The sequence below is a fragment of the Pogona vitticeps genome, chromosome 3 (genome assembly GCF_051106095.1).
Source record: "Pogona vitticeps strain Pit_001003342236 chromosome 3, PviZW2.1, whole genome shotgun sequence".
Lineage (NCBI taxonomy): Eukaryota > Metazoa > Chordata > Lepidosauria > Squamata > Agamidae > Pogona > Pogona vitticeps.
The window spans coordinates 57,735,725-57,751,892 of NC_135785.1; the positions used below are offsets into that span (position 1 = coordinate 57,735,725).

The 16,168-nt window shown below is 40.7% G+C and overlaps 1 protein-coding gene across 1 annotated transcript in view; it reads left to right on the plus strand.

Moving 5' to 3' along the window:
- The window catches only part of SORCS3 (sortilin related VPS10 domain containing receptor 3), a 603,874-nt gene that overhangs the window by 359,366 nt on the left and 228,340 nt on the right, over nt 1–16,168 (plus strand). The window contains exon 5 of the mRNA XM_072995578.2: nt 5,320–5,393. Coding sequence (XP_072851679.2) covers nt 5,320–5,393 — 74 coding nt within the window. The remainder of the gene's footprint in view (nt 1–5,319; nt 5,394–16,168) is intronic.

Consider the following 16,168-nt stretch of genomic DNA (forward strand, 5'->3'; position numbering starts at 1 on the left):
ATTTTCTCCCCTCCTCCAGGCCAATTTGAATGTTATTCAAAACAGAAGACCAGAAACTTTGCTTAGCAATAAATATGCTAGTCTGAAATCCTTAGATAAGTCAAATCAAGGAAGTTCACAGAAAGAAAATGTTCCATTCTCTTCTTCACATGTTCTTTTCCATGTTCTTCAGATGCCTTTCCAAATCTCCTGAGAGGCTTGGGGGCACATGTGGGAAAAGAGGGAATAGGAAACATCTCTTTTTTAAAGATAAGGAACTTCATTTAAAACTTGGAGTAATATACAGAGGTGCCTCGTTTAGCAACGTTAATCCGTGCAGGAAAAAACATCGCTAAACGATTTAATCGCTAAGCGATTTTTAAAAGCCCACAGGAACACATTAAAACACGTTTAATGCATTTCTATGGGCTAAAAACACACCTGTAAGCAAAAATCCTCCATAGCGGCAGCCATTTGGGGTGCCTCTAAAGCGAGGCAAAACAGTGGTTGCCATTTTGTTTTTCTGGTGGTCATTTTGGAACCACCGATCAGTTGTTACAAAATGGGTGCTTTGCCACGATTGCGTCCCTGTGATCATCGCAAAGCGATTTTTACCCATAGGGGCCATTGCTAAGCGATAGCTCTGGCGATGGCAAAAAGTCCAGTGCTAAGCGATTTCGCCGTAAAATGGAGCGATCGCTAAGCGAGGCACCACTGTATTTGAAAAGACAAAACTTACCACTACATATTACTTATTCGTGAAATGGTTACTCATTATATTACTCATTGCCTTCACATTGTCCACTCAGCCTAGAATAAAGAAGCGAGACTCAATTAATGGAGTAAAACTTGGGCCACACTTTATTAACTTGAACTTATTGACCTTTTCTGCTAAAGAAGGGGCCTGCCATAGTGCAGAATACTGGTTAGGAGCTGGAGGTCTCACTGGGCTCCCTCTCCCACCTTACACAGGCAAGTCCCAAGCCCCAGAGTGTGAGAATTACTCCAGGCAATGGATGACCTCAAGAGCAGAGTAGAATCTGTTTTACCTTAGAAATTTCTAAGAGGGATCTATTAAGTGTGTGTTTGTGAGGGGAATATCTGAGAGATGCAATACAGTGCAATATTTGTAGTGTTTATGTCTGGTAAAGCCCGAAAAAGCCTTGGCTTATATTAAGTCCTTTGATATGTGTGTCTAGCATGTGTATATATTTTATCTCAGCTGTGTCTCTCTTGATTCTTGTCTTGTGGTTTCTTTTTTTCTAGAATGTCCACTTTCAAATTGTCTGTGGAATGTCCTGGTAAATTAAAATGATGTGAAACAGGTTTCTGTGTATTTCCATTCCTGATGTATGATTTATATCTAGTGATTAATTTGTGTAGAGATTATCTTGTTTCTCCTATGTAGAGTGCAGATGGGCATTTTTGGCAAAAAAAAGCATAAATAAGATTGGTAGAAGAACAAATAAAAGTACCTTTGATGTTGTTTGTGATATTAAGTCCAGTAACTGTGTTGCCTGAATAAATGTGGGGCCAGAGGCATCTGAATTTGTAGCAGGGTTTTGTTCCCATCTCAGTGTCAATGTTGCATTGTCCATTGTGTGTCAGTAGTTGTTTGAGGTTGGAGAGTTGTCTATAAGACAGTATGGGTCTGCCACTCTCTTAGGAAAGTGAAGTGTTCTTTTCAAGGATGGGTTGGCGATCACTCATGATACGTGTGAGTGGTCTCAGCTATGGATTAAGTGACAACTAGTGGTGATTTATTCTTTTCTCTTCTGGGTATGTCCTATAGTATGTTGCTTCTGGGTATCTGTCTTGCTTTATTAATTTGTTCTTTAATCATATTAGGTGCGTAATGTAGTCTGTGGAATACATTTTGTAAATCCTTGAGTTTGGACTCTCTATCTTGTGGATCATCTGAGCAGATGTAATTGTATCTGAGGGTGTCTCTAAATAATGGATGTTGTGTGTTCAGTATGGAAACTGGAAACATGAAAGTAAGTGTATCGATCGATGGGTTTCCGGTACAGCATGATCCATGTTGTAGTTTTAAAGTGGTGTCTAGAAAATACACTTGTTGTGTAGATTGTTCCAGGGTGAGGTTGATGCTCAGGTGAAAGTTATTGAAATCTTTCTGGAATTTTTCTAGGGATTCCTTTCCATGGGTCCAGATTAGAAAAAATGTCTTCAGTGTACTTCAGATAGAGGAATGGGTTTGGGTGCAGCAGGAGTGGGGAGTTTAGGGCTGTACCCAGAGTGTTGCTGTCATAAACACAGCATGGCCCTGACCAGTCCCCTAACCCAGTGACCCTCTTGATCCTAGATGCCCCATGGCCTATGGAGGCCCCCAGTGCATCAATCTCTCAGAATTTAAATCTCAGAATTTGCAGCACCAGGAAGTCAGATGGGCTAGCACCTCGCCTGTCTTCCATGGGAACTCACCAATATATGTTCCGTCCACACTACACATCAGTGTGACCTATTTAAAAATGATGCCACCCATGTAAATTCACAGTCCTTGCCTGCTCACTGCTGTGGGATAGGCAGCAAAAAAAAAAAAAAAAAAAAAAAACAAAAAAAAAAACAAAAAAAAAAACCACTCACCTTATTTATTTATTTATTTATTGGATTTTTACCCCGCCCCTCTAGACCATGTCTACTCGGGGCGGCTTACATAGATAAAACAAAACAATTTAAAATATATAATGCCCATTGGGAAAAGCAGGTCAACAAATCTTGTCCAACCCTGAAAGGTATCTAGTCAGACACACTAGTTCAGAGGGTGGGCAAGTGGGTTGCAACCATGAACAAGGCTCAATATAGAGAGGAGCACTTTTAATAAGTGCCCCTGCCATTCCCCTCCTAGGTCTCATAGGACAGTGGTCCCCAATCTTGGGCCTCTAGGGTGTTCTTGGACTTCAACTCCCAGAACTCCTGGCCAGCAGAGGTGGTGGTGAAGGCTTCTGGGCCTTGTAGTCCAAGAACATCTGGAGGCCCAAGATTGGGGACCACTGTCATAGGACACAAAATATTGCATCTTGTCCTATCCCAGGGCAGGTGGACAAAAGACCCCTCCCCTTGTAGCTCCAATTAATGGTGGAGTGGGACATTATTTGAGTTTTATTTTTCAATAACTTTATTAATTAAAAAGAAACTGTAAAATACAACGACGACCCCCAATGCTCCAAAGTGACCTCCCATATCTCATTACATTGATAATTTAGCTATAGTACCAATTATTGACTGAAATCCTCTGACATAAGCTACAACTTCAGTTCTAAAATAATAATAATAATAATAATAATAATAATAATAATAATAATAATAATAATAATAATAATAATAATAATAATAATAATAAAATAGTAATAGTAATAGTAATAGTAATAGTAATCATCATCATCATCATCATCATCATCATCACCACCACCACCACCACCACCACCACCACCACCACCACCACCACCACCACCTTTCTGGTCTCTTCCCTACTTATATCACTGACATGTGAATGAAAAGCTTTGGAAAAGGGCACTTGGCACCCAAAAGAGCATGCCGAAAAATACTACTCAGCCTCACCACTCATGTGGGGACTTCTGAGGACATCACAGTTTTCTGCTTAGAATCCTGAGTGCTACTACATCTTCAGCCTCTCAATCAAATCATCCACGAGAAGGTGCCATTCCAGGAACCGGAGATGTCACAGCAAAAAACACAGGTGAGAACAGAGGGAAAGGGGGAAACATTATGTAACAGGATTGCTGCAGTCATGTGCTATGTCTCCCTCCATTCCTTTTGCCTTGCAGGGCAAGATGCATGAAGAAGAACAATGAGACATTTGCACACTCAATAGGCAGAGAGGAATAAGGAGTAAGTATTCCCTCACAGTAATCGCCATTTCTTACTCCTTCTCATGTGAGAAAAATTAGGTATGAGCACAGAGCACCCAGGTGGCACTATTTGTTCTCCCTTCTCTTTCATTCACTCAGTTTTCTCTTATCTGTACACAAATACTTATCCTGTACCTTGATTTCAAGATACTATTGCTTTATCTGCTGACTATTGCTTATTGGATATTTTGCTTTCTCTACAGGCTCTTCTTGTGCAGTACATAATTCAACCTATGCCTGTTCTTTTCAGCCAAGGAGAGAATCTCAACTGTTGTAAAGAAAAGCTTCCAGGATGCTTATGGCTGTTTCTCTGTGAGGTTGACAACTTATGAGTTCCAAGGAATGCTCTTCTATCTGTATATGTTTCATGGCAGATAATGATTGGGGATGTTTCTACCTGCTACTTGTTGTGAAGTGACTTGACGACAACATCACACCACAGCCCTTCCAGGTTCCCTTCCATCCCTGACACTGTCCAATAAAGACTGTCACACTGCTACATGCGTTGGTTATTTATTTTTTTGCTAAGAGGTGGCAGATATGGTTCCTTTCCCACATCTAAGTAGGAATAGGTTTCAGTTGGTTTTGGGATGGGATTCTGAAAGAAGGGCTGGTCACACAATGAGCTGAAGACCAGTGGGCCTCCTCTCTCCTCACTCAGGCTACTGGTCTGTGAGAAAGGCAGACTCTCATGGTGCAGAAGCAGGAGACATTTAGCTGTCGTAGTGTGAGAAGCCATCAGTTGTGGGGGGTAAAGAAGCAAGGAGAAATGAGGAGTGAGAGAAGTCACAATGGAAGAAAGATGTGGGCAATGTGTCCTGCTAGGAAACCATCTGTTAGAGCTGGCTTGTCAGCCAAGGAGGTGGGTTGGATCAGGGAGGGAGGTTGATTGGTCCATGCATGATTATTCTTCCAGGCAGGGTGTTTCCTGTGTTGGTCAGATCCAATGGGAAAGGAAAAGAGAAAAGCTGTTCAAATGAATAAAAGCACATGCCCATTTGTTGCACTCTTCAAACTTTCCCCATGAAGTTGTTAGTACCAACATGCTTTAGCATAATCACAACCACATATACATATAGTTAAATGTGAAATTGGTTTGGGATCAGTTTTTAGATTTGGAACATGAAATTCTGAACACCAGAAAAAAAATCATGTAGTGGTATTGAGATACAATGATAAAATAATCAATTAAATACTGAGTTACATTCAATATTGATATTCAGTGCATTCTTTCCCAATATCTGCTCTTTAAAATGTTTAATATCAAGTGTTATATAGTATGTACTATCAAATGTCATGTGTATGCAAATATTCAGGTGATTCCAGACTGGCCCATGAAGTAATATTTCTCACAGACAGATTTTAGAGATCAAACTTGTTTCAATGTATATGTCCATAATACACTGTCTTGTGTATGAGAGTCTCACTTACTCGTGTTCATAACTTTCAGCTCTTCAGCTCTATGGATTTTGGCAGAAGATGGCAGATCATGCATGAACGGATCACACCAAACAGATTTTATTGGTGAGTCTCTTCCTCTTCTGTTTGTTTCTTAAAGGAATTATATAATTAGAGTTAAACCACGGCGTAAGAGATAACTGATTAACCTATTCAGTCTTTCAGCATCAGGGTTGGCAAAATGTGTGTGAAGGCAAAATGAACTAGCACTGCCGCTTGGCCTTACTTTTCTCACACAAAGTGGCAAATCTGAATTAGGGAGACTTGTCTATCCATGAAGGCTCTCCAGACAAGCCAGAACCCTGATTTCTTAATGTTCTGTCTTGCATAGTCAGACTTGGCAGAGTCTTGGCAGAGTCTCTCCTCTTTGAATTTCTCCCTTCATGTGCAAAACTGACATGGAGGGGGATGGTTTATGCTCCATCCTTGTGCATTTACTCTACCTGGTTACGAATGGCTGAGCTGTCTCTGTCTAGATGGTTGCTCTACTCTTCAATGAGTTGTTGTGACATCCAACCAAAGATTGACGTATCAGTTCTCAGGGATCTTGAGGTTTAGCGCAAAGTGTTGGATTGCCTGGCCTATTCATGTAGCATACTTGCCTGTATAAAACACACAGTTATGAAAAAATGAGAAACTTTTTTCAAACTTCTTAACTTTCTCCCTAGTATGTGCACAGACCTTTCAATGGAGGGGGCATACACATTCATAATTTTGAAGTTGTATTTCAGTGTGTAATTTGTGGGATATGACCCAGGAAAGCTGCACTACAGATTACATTATGGTGTGATTTCTTGATTTATAAATTTGAAAATATGGAGGAGCATTCATGTATGAGATTCTGAAGCTGCATTTAAGAGAGTATTTTGAAGCAAACAACATGGGTTGTCTATACAATATTACAGCAAGGACACATGATTATTATGTTCTTCCACCAAACATGAGCTATAAGCAGAAATCTTTACAGAATCGAAGGTTTCAGGTTTGGAATATAATTTCATATGTTAGGGACACAAGATCAGTAAACTAATTATTGCAGGTACTTGGGTTATTGGAGTCACAGCTAGGAATTCAAACACTTTTAATCATTTAGAGCCAAAGAGATTCTATGGAGTTGATGGGAAGAATTGTTGTTAGTAGATCCTCTACATATACAGTGGGGTCTTGACTTGAGAACTGAATCCATATTGGAAGGCGGTTCTCAAGTCAAAAAGTCTGTAGGTCAAGTCTCCATTGACCTACAGTGCATTGAAAACCGATTAATCCCGTAAAAGGCCGTTTTTGTTCCATTTTGGTTTTTTTCTGGTCTGTAAGTCAATTCTCAGGCTGCAAGTCAAACCTAAATTTTGCGACCAGAGAAGTCTGTAACTCAAAAAGTCTGTAAGTCAAGCCGTCTGTAAGTCAAGGGTCCACTGTAGTATAACATGCTACCAGTTCTGAAGTGGAGGGGTGGCTTTATTTTTTCTTTTCAGCTGTTTCCCACTCATAAGATCACACACATTGACTCCAGAGTGGTAAGGAATTTATTAGGATAGTTCTAGGTCTTACACAGATCCAGATCAATTTGGGGTGTGGCTGTAGGGAATAAGGGATTTTAAGATTGTATGGCTCCTTCCCCAATGCAACACTCATATATGGTGCTTCTGCCCCGCCTTCCTTGAAGCATACTGGTGGTGTACAAGTGCAGCAGAACATTGCCTAGTTACAACCAGGGAAGCTTGGAAAACTTCTTTCTTTCTTTCTTTCTTTCTTTCTTTCTTTCTTTCTTTCTTTCTTTCTTTCTTTCTTTCTTTCTTTCTTTCTTTCTTTCTTTCTTTCCTTCCTTCCTTCCTTCCTTCCTTCCTTCCTTCCTTTCTTCCTTTCTTCCTTTCTTTCTTTCTTTCTTTCTTTCTTTCTTTCTTTCTTTCTTTCTTTCTTTCTTTCTTTCTTTCTTTCTTTCTTTAAGTTTTCAGAATCCCCAAGTCAGCATGTCCATTAGCTATGCTGTCCAGGGGATTCTGGGATTTCCACCCAAAAAAGTTACTGTTTCAAGCTCTGTTTCTGGAGAAACCATGTGTGAAAAACTAAGTACACTTGATGATTCAATGGCATGTCAATACACCTTTGGTAATCAGTGTCTGTATGACTTTATCTCTCACATCATTGTGGAGGAATTTTGTCCCACTCTTCTTTACAACATTGCTTCTGTTCATTTAAGTTTGTGGACATTTCTTTATGTACAGCTCTCTTAAGATCGTGCCACAGCATTCCAATCGGGTTAAGGTCTGGACATTGCAACACATTGATTCTTTCCTTTTTCAGTCATTTTATTGTAGATTTGCTGGTGTGTTTGGGATCATTGTCCTAGTGCATGACTGAATTTCAGCCAACCTTTAATTGTCAGCCTCACATTTGACTCTAGAACAATTTAGTATACAGAGGAGTTCATGATCCACTCAATGACTGCAAGGTGCCCAGGTCCTGTAGCTGAAAAACAAGACCAAATCATCATCCTTTCGCCACTGTGATTGACAGAAGGTATGCGGTGTTTGTGCTGATATGCTGTGTTTGGTTTTCTACAAACATGATGCTGTGCATTATGGCCAAACATCTCCACTTTGATCTCATCTGTCCAAAGGACATTGTTCCAGAAGTCTTGTAGTTTGTCCAAAGATGCAATAGGCAAACCTAAGCTGTGCTGTCACATTGTTTTTAGAGAGAAGAGGCTTTCTCCTAGCAACCCTTCCGGACAAACCGTAATTGTTCAGTCCTTTTCTAATTCTACTGCCATGAATTTTAGCATTTCACAGGTTAATGGAGGCCTATAGAATCTGAGATGTAACTCTTGGATTTTTTGCACTTTCTCTGAGCATTGCAAAGTCTGGCCTTGGGGTAAATTTGCTTGAATGTCCAATCCTGCGAAGATTGGCAACTGTCTTGTAAGTAATATTCCTCACTGTAGAATGATGGACTTTAAATTGTTTGGAAATGGCCTTACTTACTTACTTACTTACTTACTTACTTACTTACTTACTTACTTACTTACTTACTTACTTACTTACTTACTTACTTATTTGTTTATTTATTTATTTGTTTGTTTGTTTATTTATTTATTTATTTATTTATTTATTTATTTATTTATTTATTTATTTATTTATTTATTTAACTTATATACTGCCCACACTACCCAAGGGTTTCTGGGTGGCTTGCAACAATTAAAATACAATAAAAAAGATAAAACAATTAAAATACAATTAAAAGATATACTCTTAAAATTGCCATCAGGACCCACAGTTGATATTACTTCAATTAAAAGCTTTCTGGAGCAGGAAGGTTTTGACCTGGCGCTGAAATGTCATCAGTGTCAGTGCCAGACAAATCTCAATTGGGATGGCATTCAATTGTCTGGGGGCAGCTGCTGAAAAGGCCCTTTCTGTACAAGCCACCCCTTTTACCTCCTTCAGGGGTGGCTCTTTCAAAAGGGCCCATTGCTGGGTAGGTTCATATGGAAGGAGGCGGTCCTTCAGGTATCCAGGACCCAAGCCATTTAGAGCTTTATATGTCAAAACAAGCACTTTGAATTGGGCCTGGGCAGCAACTGGTAGCCAATGTAATTTAAACAGAATCTGCTTGATGTGTCCCCTAGAATCCCCACCACTCACCAGCCGAGCAGCTTGATTCTGGACCAGTTGCAGTTGCCAGACCATCTTATTTATTTATTTATTTATTTATTTATTCAATTTATATGCCGCCCAAACTACCCAGAGGTCTCAAAGGCAGCCCCACGTAGAGCGCATTGCAGTAATCTATACAATATGTTACCAGTGCGTGTGTAACTGTCATGAGACTCCGCTCATCCAGGTAGGGCCGTAGCTGGTATACTTTCCACAGCTGAAGGAAGGCGCCCCTGGCCAAGTCCACCTGGGCTTCCAGAGTTAGATTGGGGTCCAGGAGCACCCCCAGGCTGCAGACCCTGTCCCTTAGGGGGAGTGTAACCCCATTCAGGGCAGGGAAATGGCCCTCCAGCCTGTCTGGAGAAGCACCCACTAACAGCACTTCCATCTTGTCTGGACTGAGTTTCAATTTATTAACCCTCATGAAGTCCATTATCAGGTCCAGACACAAGTTCAGCACAGAAACCTGAATTGGTGGAAAACGAGAGGTAGAGCTGAGTATCATCAGCATATTGCTGACTCCTCAGCCCAAACCTCCTGATGACCTCAGGCTTCCCAGATTGCTGGGCACCAACAGTTGCTTCTCTGTTATCATTGCTGATGTGTTTCCTCCTTACCATTGTTAACACACACCTGAATGCTCCAGACCAGCATACTGCTAAACATCAGCTTTTATAGAGTTGGTTACACTTGCTGATAATCAATTACTCAGGGGCATTTGTTTAGCAGCACCTGGCTGCTACTTAGCCTCTTAATTCTTATGGAAGCATGTACTTCGTTTTTCACAAATAACTTCTCAATGTTGGCTTTATTTTTGTAAAATAAATCATGACATGGTATTATATATTATGTGTTGTTGTTCAACTGGGATTGTATTTACCTAATTTTCAGACCTGCTAAGGATCAGATTATTTTTATTATGCTCTGATAAGTAAAACCATAGAATTCAAAGGGGGTGTACTTTCTTTTTTACATGAGTGTAAGATTGCTCCCTGTATCTCTAATGCATGAAAAGGAATAAAATCCCCATTGCAAATATTTGGATTTTATGGTATTGCACATAGCAAATAATGAATGGTTTGGTATTTTAAAGTTCAAGTGGCAGCCAAAATGATATAAGATCTGTTCAACCCAATTGTACAATACAGGGTTGTATTGATTCTTACATTGATCACTGGTAGTCTAAATAGGAGATCAAAGGCGCAGCAAGATTAGAGCCAGCCTTACCTCTTTCTTGTAGAGTTGTTATAACTATACAGCCCTGTTCCGAAAAGCAGCTCAAGCATTGTGTCTAACACCTGCTGAGTTTACATAATTCATCCCAGAATTGATTATTGATTCTAGATACTGTGTTTTTTGTTATAACTTTCACAGAATGCAGCAGGTTCTGTGGTGTGGTATCCACAAAATCTTCAGAGATGTGTACTATATTGATGCACAAAACCTCTGAATGCCTGCAGCAAACTTTCCATGGTGGGGTGGGGGAAAAGGAACACGGCTGTTGAATTTCATATTATCTATCATTAGTGCAAGACACAGATCTAGTTTTGGGTGGAAGTGTGTGAATTTGTCAACCAACTCTGGTTTTATCATTCACTAGCACTCCTATTTCCTTTATGTATCATAAAGCGTGCTGCTTCAAGCACTCTCTGGGCGGTTTCCAAGTTAATTATGCAGGCTACACATTGCCCCCGCCCCCAGCAAGCTGGGTACTCATTTTAGCGACCTTGGAAGGATAGAAGGCTGAGTCAACCTTGAGCCACTACCTGGGATTGAACCCCAGGTCACGAGCATTTCTATTTTTCTCTAAATCAAGCATGGTTCAAAACATTGGCTGGAGGACAAATTTGTTTGTCAGAGTTTTCCACTAAATCTTGGCTTGGTCAGCTTGGAGGAAAACACTCAAAGTTGTGATGGAATTCTCCCATTTCATTCCTTTAGCATTTGTGGGCTTGTTCTGTCATGTTCTCCTCCTCTTGAATTAACTAGGACATTTTCAACATTAATTCCAGAATGGAAACATGGACAGTTTGCTGTAGCATTCTGTCCAGTAGTATATTTGTATTTTCTCCTCTGTGTTAGAGATGGGCATAGGGATCTTGGTCAGACAATGCAAAAAGATTCTCCTGATATGACTGTACACATCTGTGATGTGCTCCCAATGCATTACAATTCATCCCCACAATGGTCAGAATCCTGTTGGTTAGTTATATCAACTGCAATGCTGTTACTGCTAGTTAACAAGTTGCCACTTCTATTCTTCATTGTGTGCTAGTCACATGAACTGATTTTGACAAGAGAAAACTGCAATCCATTAACAAGTGGCACTCTGCCACTTTGATTTACATCACTGCACTTATGCCAGCTTAACTACCCAGTAATATTTGGGCCAGGAACCATGTAATGCCAATTTTAATTTTTGCTATCTCACCACCAAAAGACATTTCACAATCAAACTCTACAAACCAAACACATACACACACAGAGAGAAAACAAATCAAAAGCCAATGGCCAATTCTGTAACTCTACCAGTGCAACAGAAGTGACATTACTGGCAATAATGATTGAGTTCTTGCTTTAATGTGAGGTTGTGCACTACTCACTAGGCATCAGAAACAGGGCTGTTTTTGTGCAAAGTCTGGCATTTTTTCCACATCCAACGTCCTTTTCACCAGTCTGAGAATTGTACCAAAAGTGTGAGAAAATGCTTTGCTATCCTCACTGGCAAGTATCTTGTAATTCCCATCACATGTTAGGATGAGTCAAGTGAGGATTTGTAACTGTGATACATACTGACATTTATATTATATACAGAGTATAAGAAACAAAACAAAAAAGAAACCAAGCAATACAAGTAATCTGAAGAAATCCATGGTGTAAGGAACAGAAAACACATGATGAAGTCAGATCATGCTGGACATCATGTGCCTCATGAATGAGACAGGCATTGCAATGTTGGGTGAGAAACCCTTGTGTGCATTGGCCCTGGGAGAAATTTAGATGGGAAGAAGCATCTCTAATTTGTTCAGTGCGTAGATCCTTTTGAACCCCTCCTCCCCATCATATATCCATATTCTTACATTGGGATGACAGCTAGTAGGTTGAGTTAAAAGGATTCTCTCTCCCTTGTAACTCCCTTGAGTCTATAGTTAGCTCATGGTTAATGCTGTCTGTCATTTTCTAGCATCTTATTAAATTTGCAACCAAGTGAAAAAGTCCTCTGCCCTGTGGGGAGTGGGGGAAGCTCTGTGTTTCTGAACACATCAGTCAAACCATTCCCCTAATTCTGTTAGGGATGTGCTTCCTTTGCTGATTCCCATGGGGTGACATTAAAAAGGAGAAAATGAGCACCCAAGTGTTCATGTTGAGGTTATAGGACAGGCTAGTCTGTAACAATGTCTCTTTCTGTTTTCCTCTCCATTGAATAATTGCTGCTATTATTCTTTCTCATGTCATATCAGCTGCGGAAAGATTCACGCACGTGGGCTTTTCTGTCTCAAAGCATGTGCATTTTTTTAAAGGCTAGGAGCCTGTATCTTTTTCTGGTGCTTGGAAAATACTGAACTATACACAGGTGAAAGATATATTTAAGGATATGAATTTGGATGGTTATGCAAAAGTTCCATTGCAGTCACCCTCTTCTGGTTTCCTGTGAGCAGAAATGGAAAAAAAAAAGTTACTTTTGGAACTACCCTGGAATACCCCTGGCAGCATTGCTACTGGTCACACCATCTCAAGTATATTCTAAGAGCTATTAAAAAGAAAGAAAAGAAAAATCTGTAGGTGAAGTCTTGTTTCCATTTATAGTACATGGCTCAGAACTAACTTATTGACATCTTAGCACTTAATTAATACAAATGAAATGGAAATCTTTATTCTCCCCCTTCCCTCCCCACAAAAAAGAATTACTGAAATGCATCCTGAAATGTTTCAAAAGAGGAATATTTCATCTCAGCAGTTTTTTGTGAAATTGTAATTAAATAGGAATAAATATCATTATTACATGTAGCATCATCCTGATACCGGAGCAGAATCAAACTAGATTTTAGTATAACCATTAGCAGAGAAACATTCACAGATAATATAGGATTTTCCTTTAGTTACTCTTCCCTGCATCCCTTCACCTTTGATCTAGCAGATGGCCAGCTAAGGAATATGACCAAGGAGGAACCAGGCGATAATAGTCAGAACATCACCAGCAGGGGAGCTGGAGAGTGAGGGCCCAGGAAAGCCTACACATAGACATACCAAAAGATAACATTCTTTCCCCAGACATGTAGACACGTCCTGAGCATAAGGAAGGAACGCATGAGCACACAAGGTAGCCAATAGGTTAACTTAATTGGCATCATTACCCAATGAGGAACTGAATCCAAAGTTGGGATACAAATGACCAATTGTAGTACTTTTATGACTCTTTGTTTGTATCATTATATACATATGTACACTGTGTTTTCGGAGTCTTCTCTGCTTTTAAGAGATGTTCCAGCTAACCTTTTCTTTGCTGCTATTCAAATAAAATTGGGCCTGTGGTTCACCTGTTTGCATCAATGACTGATTCCTTGCCAGAGAATCTTAGAATCCAGATTTGGTCGGTAACAATCCCACCATCAACCTTCTTGGCAAAACAAGAGGATAATCACTTTCAATGTACTTCTCTAGAGTCCCGATTGCCTTCCTTAAGCTTGCCTCTGCATCAATTGAAAGGAAAATATTGTTGTCCGTGCAGTATGTATTCTGCTTTACAACCTTCTGTAAGGCTCTCCAGCTCAAGGCTGTAACTACAACTTCACAATAATCCAGGGAAAATGTATTTACTGTGGATTAGCTGCAGATAGGAGCCAGACGACTCATAGCACACACCTAAACTGGAGTGCTTTTTTTCTTCATTTTAGTCCAGTGAGCATACTCTTGCCTTGGGCATGCTGGGGTCTGGGCACTATGTCACATGATGGGAATGTCATTTTTAAACTTTTTCTAAAAGTTTTAGTACACATCTTTGGATATGTGAATTGATTGCAGTTTTTTGAAAAAGGAGTCATACATCCTTATATGTGAACAAAGGTGCTCAGGTCAGAATTGCAGTGGTTCTGATCCTTCTGATGCAAAAAAATGGTGCTGGAGAGCACTGTTTGACACCACGGCCTTTGGCTGTACTTTATCCTTTCTATTATTTAACATCTGCATAAAGCTGCTGGGTGTGAAGTATAACCCATATATTTATGATAAGCAGCCCTGTTGCTCCTGATCACCTAACACCAAGGGAACAGTTAAAGTCCTTGAATGCTACCTGAGTTTGATCATGAACTAGATGAAGGTGAACAAGATGAAATTAAATTGTGACAAGATGGATGTACCACTGATCAGTAGAAAGTCAGGTTCAGGATTAGAATTCAACCCTCCTTCTAGAATCTGATAGATCAGATTTATAGTTTGTTTCTTGACTCTAGGCTGTCCCTGGATGCCAAGGTGACAGCAGCAGTGAAGTGTGCTCTTGCACAGCTTCACTCAGTGTGCCAATTATGAACTTTTCTGAGCTGACCTGACTTGACATCTATCATCCATGGCTTTGTTGCATCACAACTTGACTACTGCAATGCATGCTGTGAGGGGCTATTCTTGAAGAAGAGATCTTCAGTTGGTGCAATATGTGGCAGCTAGACTAGATGATCATGTGACACCTAGTACTGAAAGACTTGTATCAGTTCTGAGGTGCTTACTAGAGTCAGCTAAAGGTCCTAGTTTTAACATCCAAAGACTTAGACAACTTGGGGTGTGGCTGTCTAAGGCATTGCCTGTCTTGTTATGAAGCTGTTCGAATGTTAACATTTTTAGAGAAAGTCTTCTTTGAAAATAGCAGCAGCTCCAGAGGCCCATCTGTCTGGTATGTGGGATAGATAGCACATTCTTCTATATTTCTCCCAGATCGTGGAATGCACTCCTTGCAGAGCTGCAAAGAGTCTCCATGCTCACTGATTTTAGGAAGGATGTGAAGGCATATATTTCTAAATTGGCTCTTGATGATCATTCTTGTTTTATTTAATTTTAATGATAATGGTTGAATCAGTTTTCCCTGTTTGTGGGTGGCCCCTTGGTCCCCCTCCATGACGGCACAATAGGATGCTGCAGAACAGAACTCTTCAAAAACAAACTCAACTTAAAGGGCCAATTGGCCTGACATAACTAAGTGTCCTCAGGGTGACAGAGAGCTAAGTTCACTCCCACTCTCTTCCCTATTAGGCTTTGGGTATAATTCTCATGAGGTAGACTGGAGCCCCTTCTCCTCCACTACTTTGAAGACTCCATGCAGGTAAGCCAAGCAAGAGATGCCATGCTATGAGTACTGTCACCTGCCCCTGTAAGTAAGTACAGTAATGTAGGCCGCCTCTCTGGCCAAGCCAAAGGACCCACTGGCAGTTCTCCCCCTCAAATGCCTGAAGGTCATTTGAACTTCAGGCAGACCTGTTTGCCTCCTTCAGGGGTGCAAGGTGGAGAACATGATGTAGCCACACTGGGTTACCTTTCCCTGGACAGATCAGGTGGCAGCGCAGGGCAGCTCAGTTGGTGGTGGGTGCTCCTGTTGCTTGTGGTTGTGGCAGTGGGTCTGCTGCTCGTTCTTTGCTCAGCAAGCCTCTTGTTCCTTGTCCCATCACACATGGCGGCCTCCTCAGGGGGCATCAGCAGGTCCACCCAATTGTCCATGCCTAGGTTGTCCTGGCAACCACTTCCCAGTCTTCAGTGAAGAGTGTTTTCCTGGACTTCATAACCTGTGCCTCATATGCCTCCCAATCCACTGTGTCCACCTATCAGTCCTCTTCAATGGTATCTTACTCCTCCTTAAGTAGGAGCCCCACCATAGTTACACCTGTGGTTTTGAGGGCACTTCCTGTCCTCTCATCGTTGCCACTCCAAAATACTGGGGAACTGCTTGTTGGGAAGGCTGATTCTTGCCTTGCTAAGGTGGAGAATCCATTCTTCTGGCCATAGAGGGCCTTGCCAGTCCCACACTTGTTTTTATTATGCTTTATTATTGTAAGCTGCCTTGAGCACTACCTAGTAGTGGAAAGGCATGATATAGCTATACATTTATCATCATTGTTGTTGGTGGTGTTGCTCCGGTTGCTAATACTAATAATCCTATCATGAACAGTCCTGCTCATATCTTGCAAACTAAAGGCCATGACCATG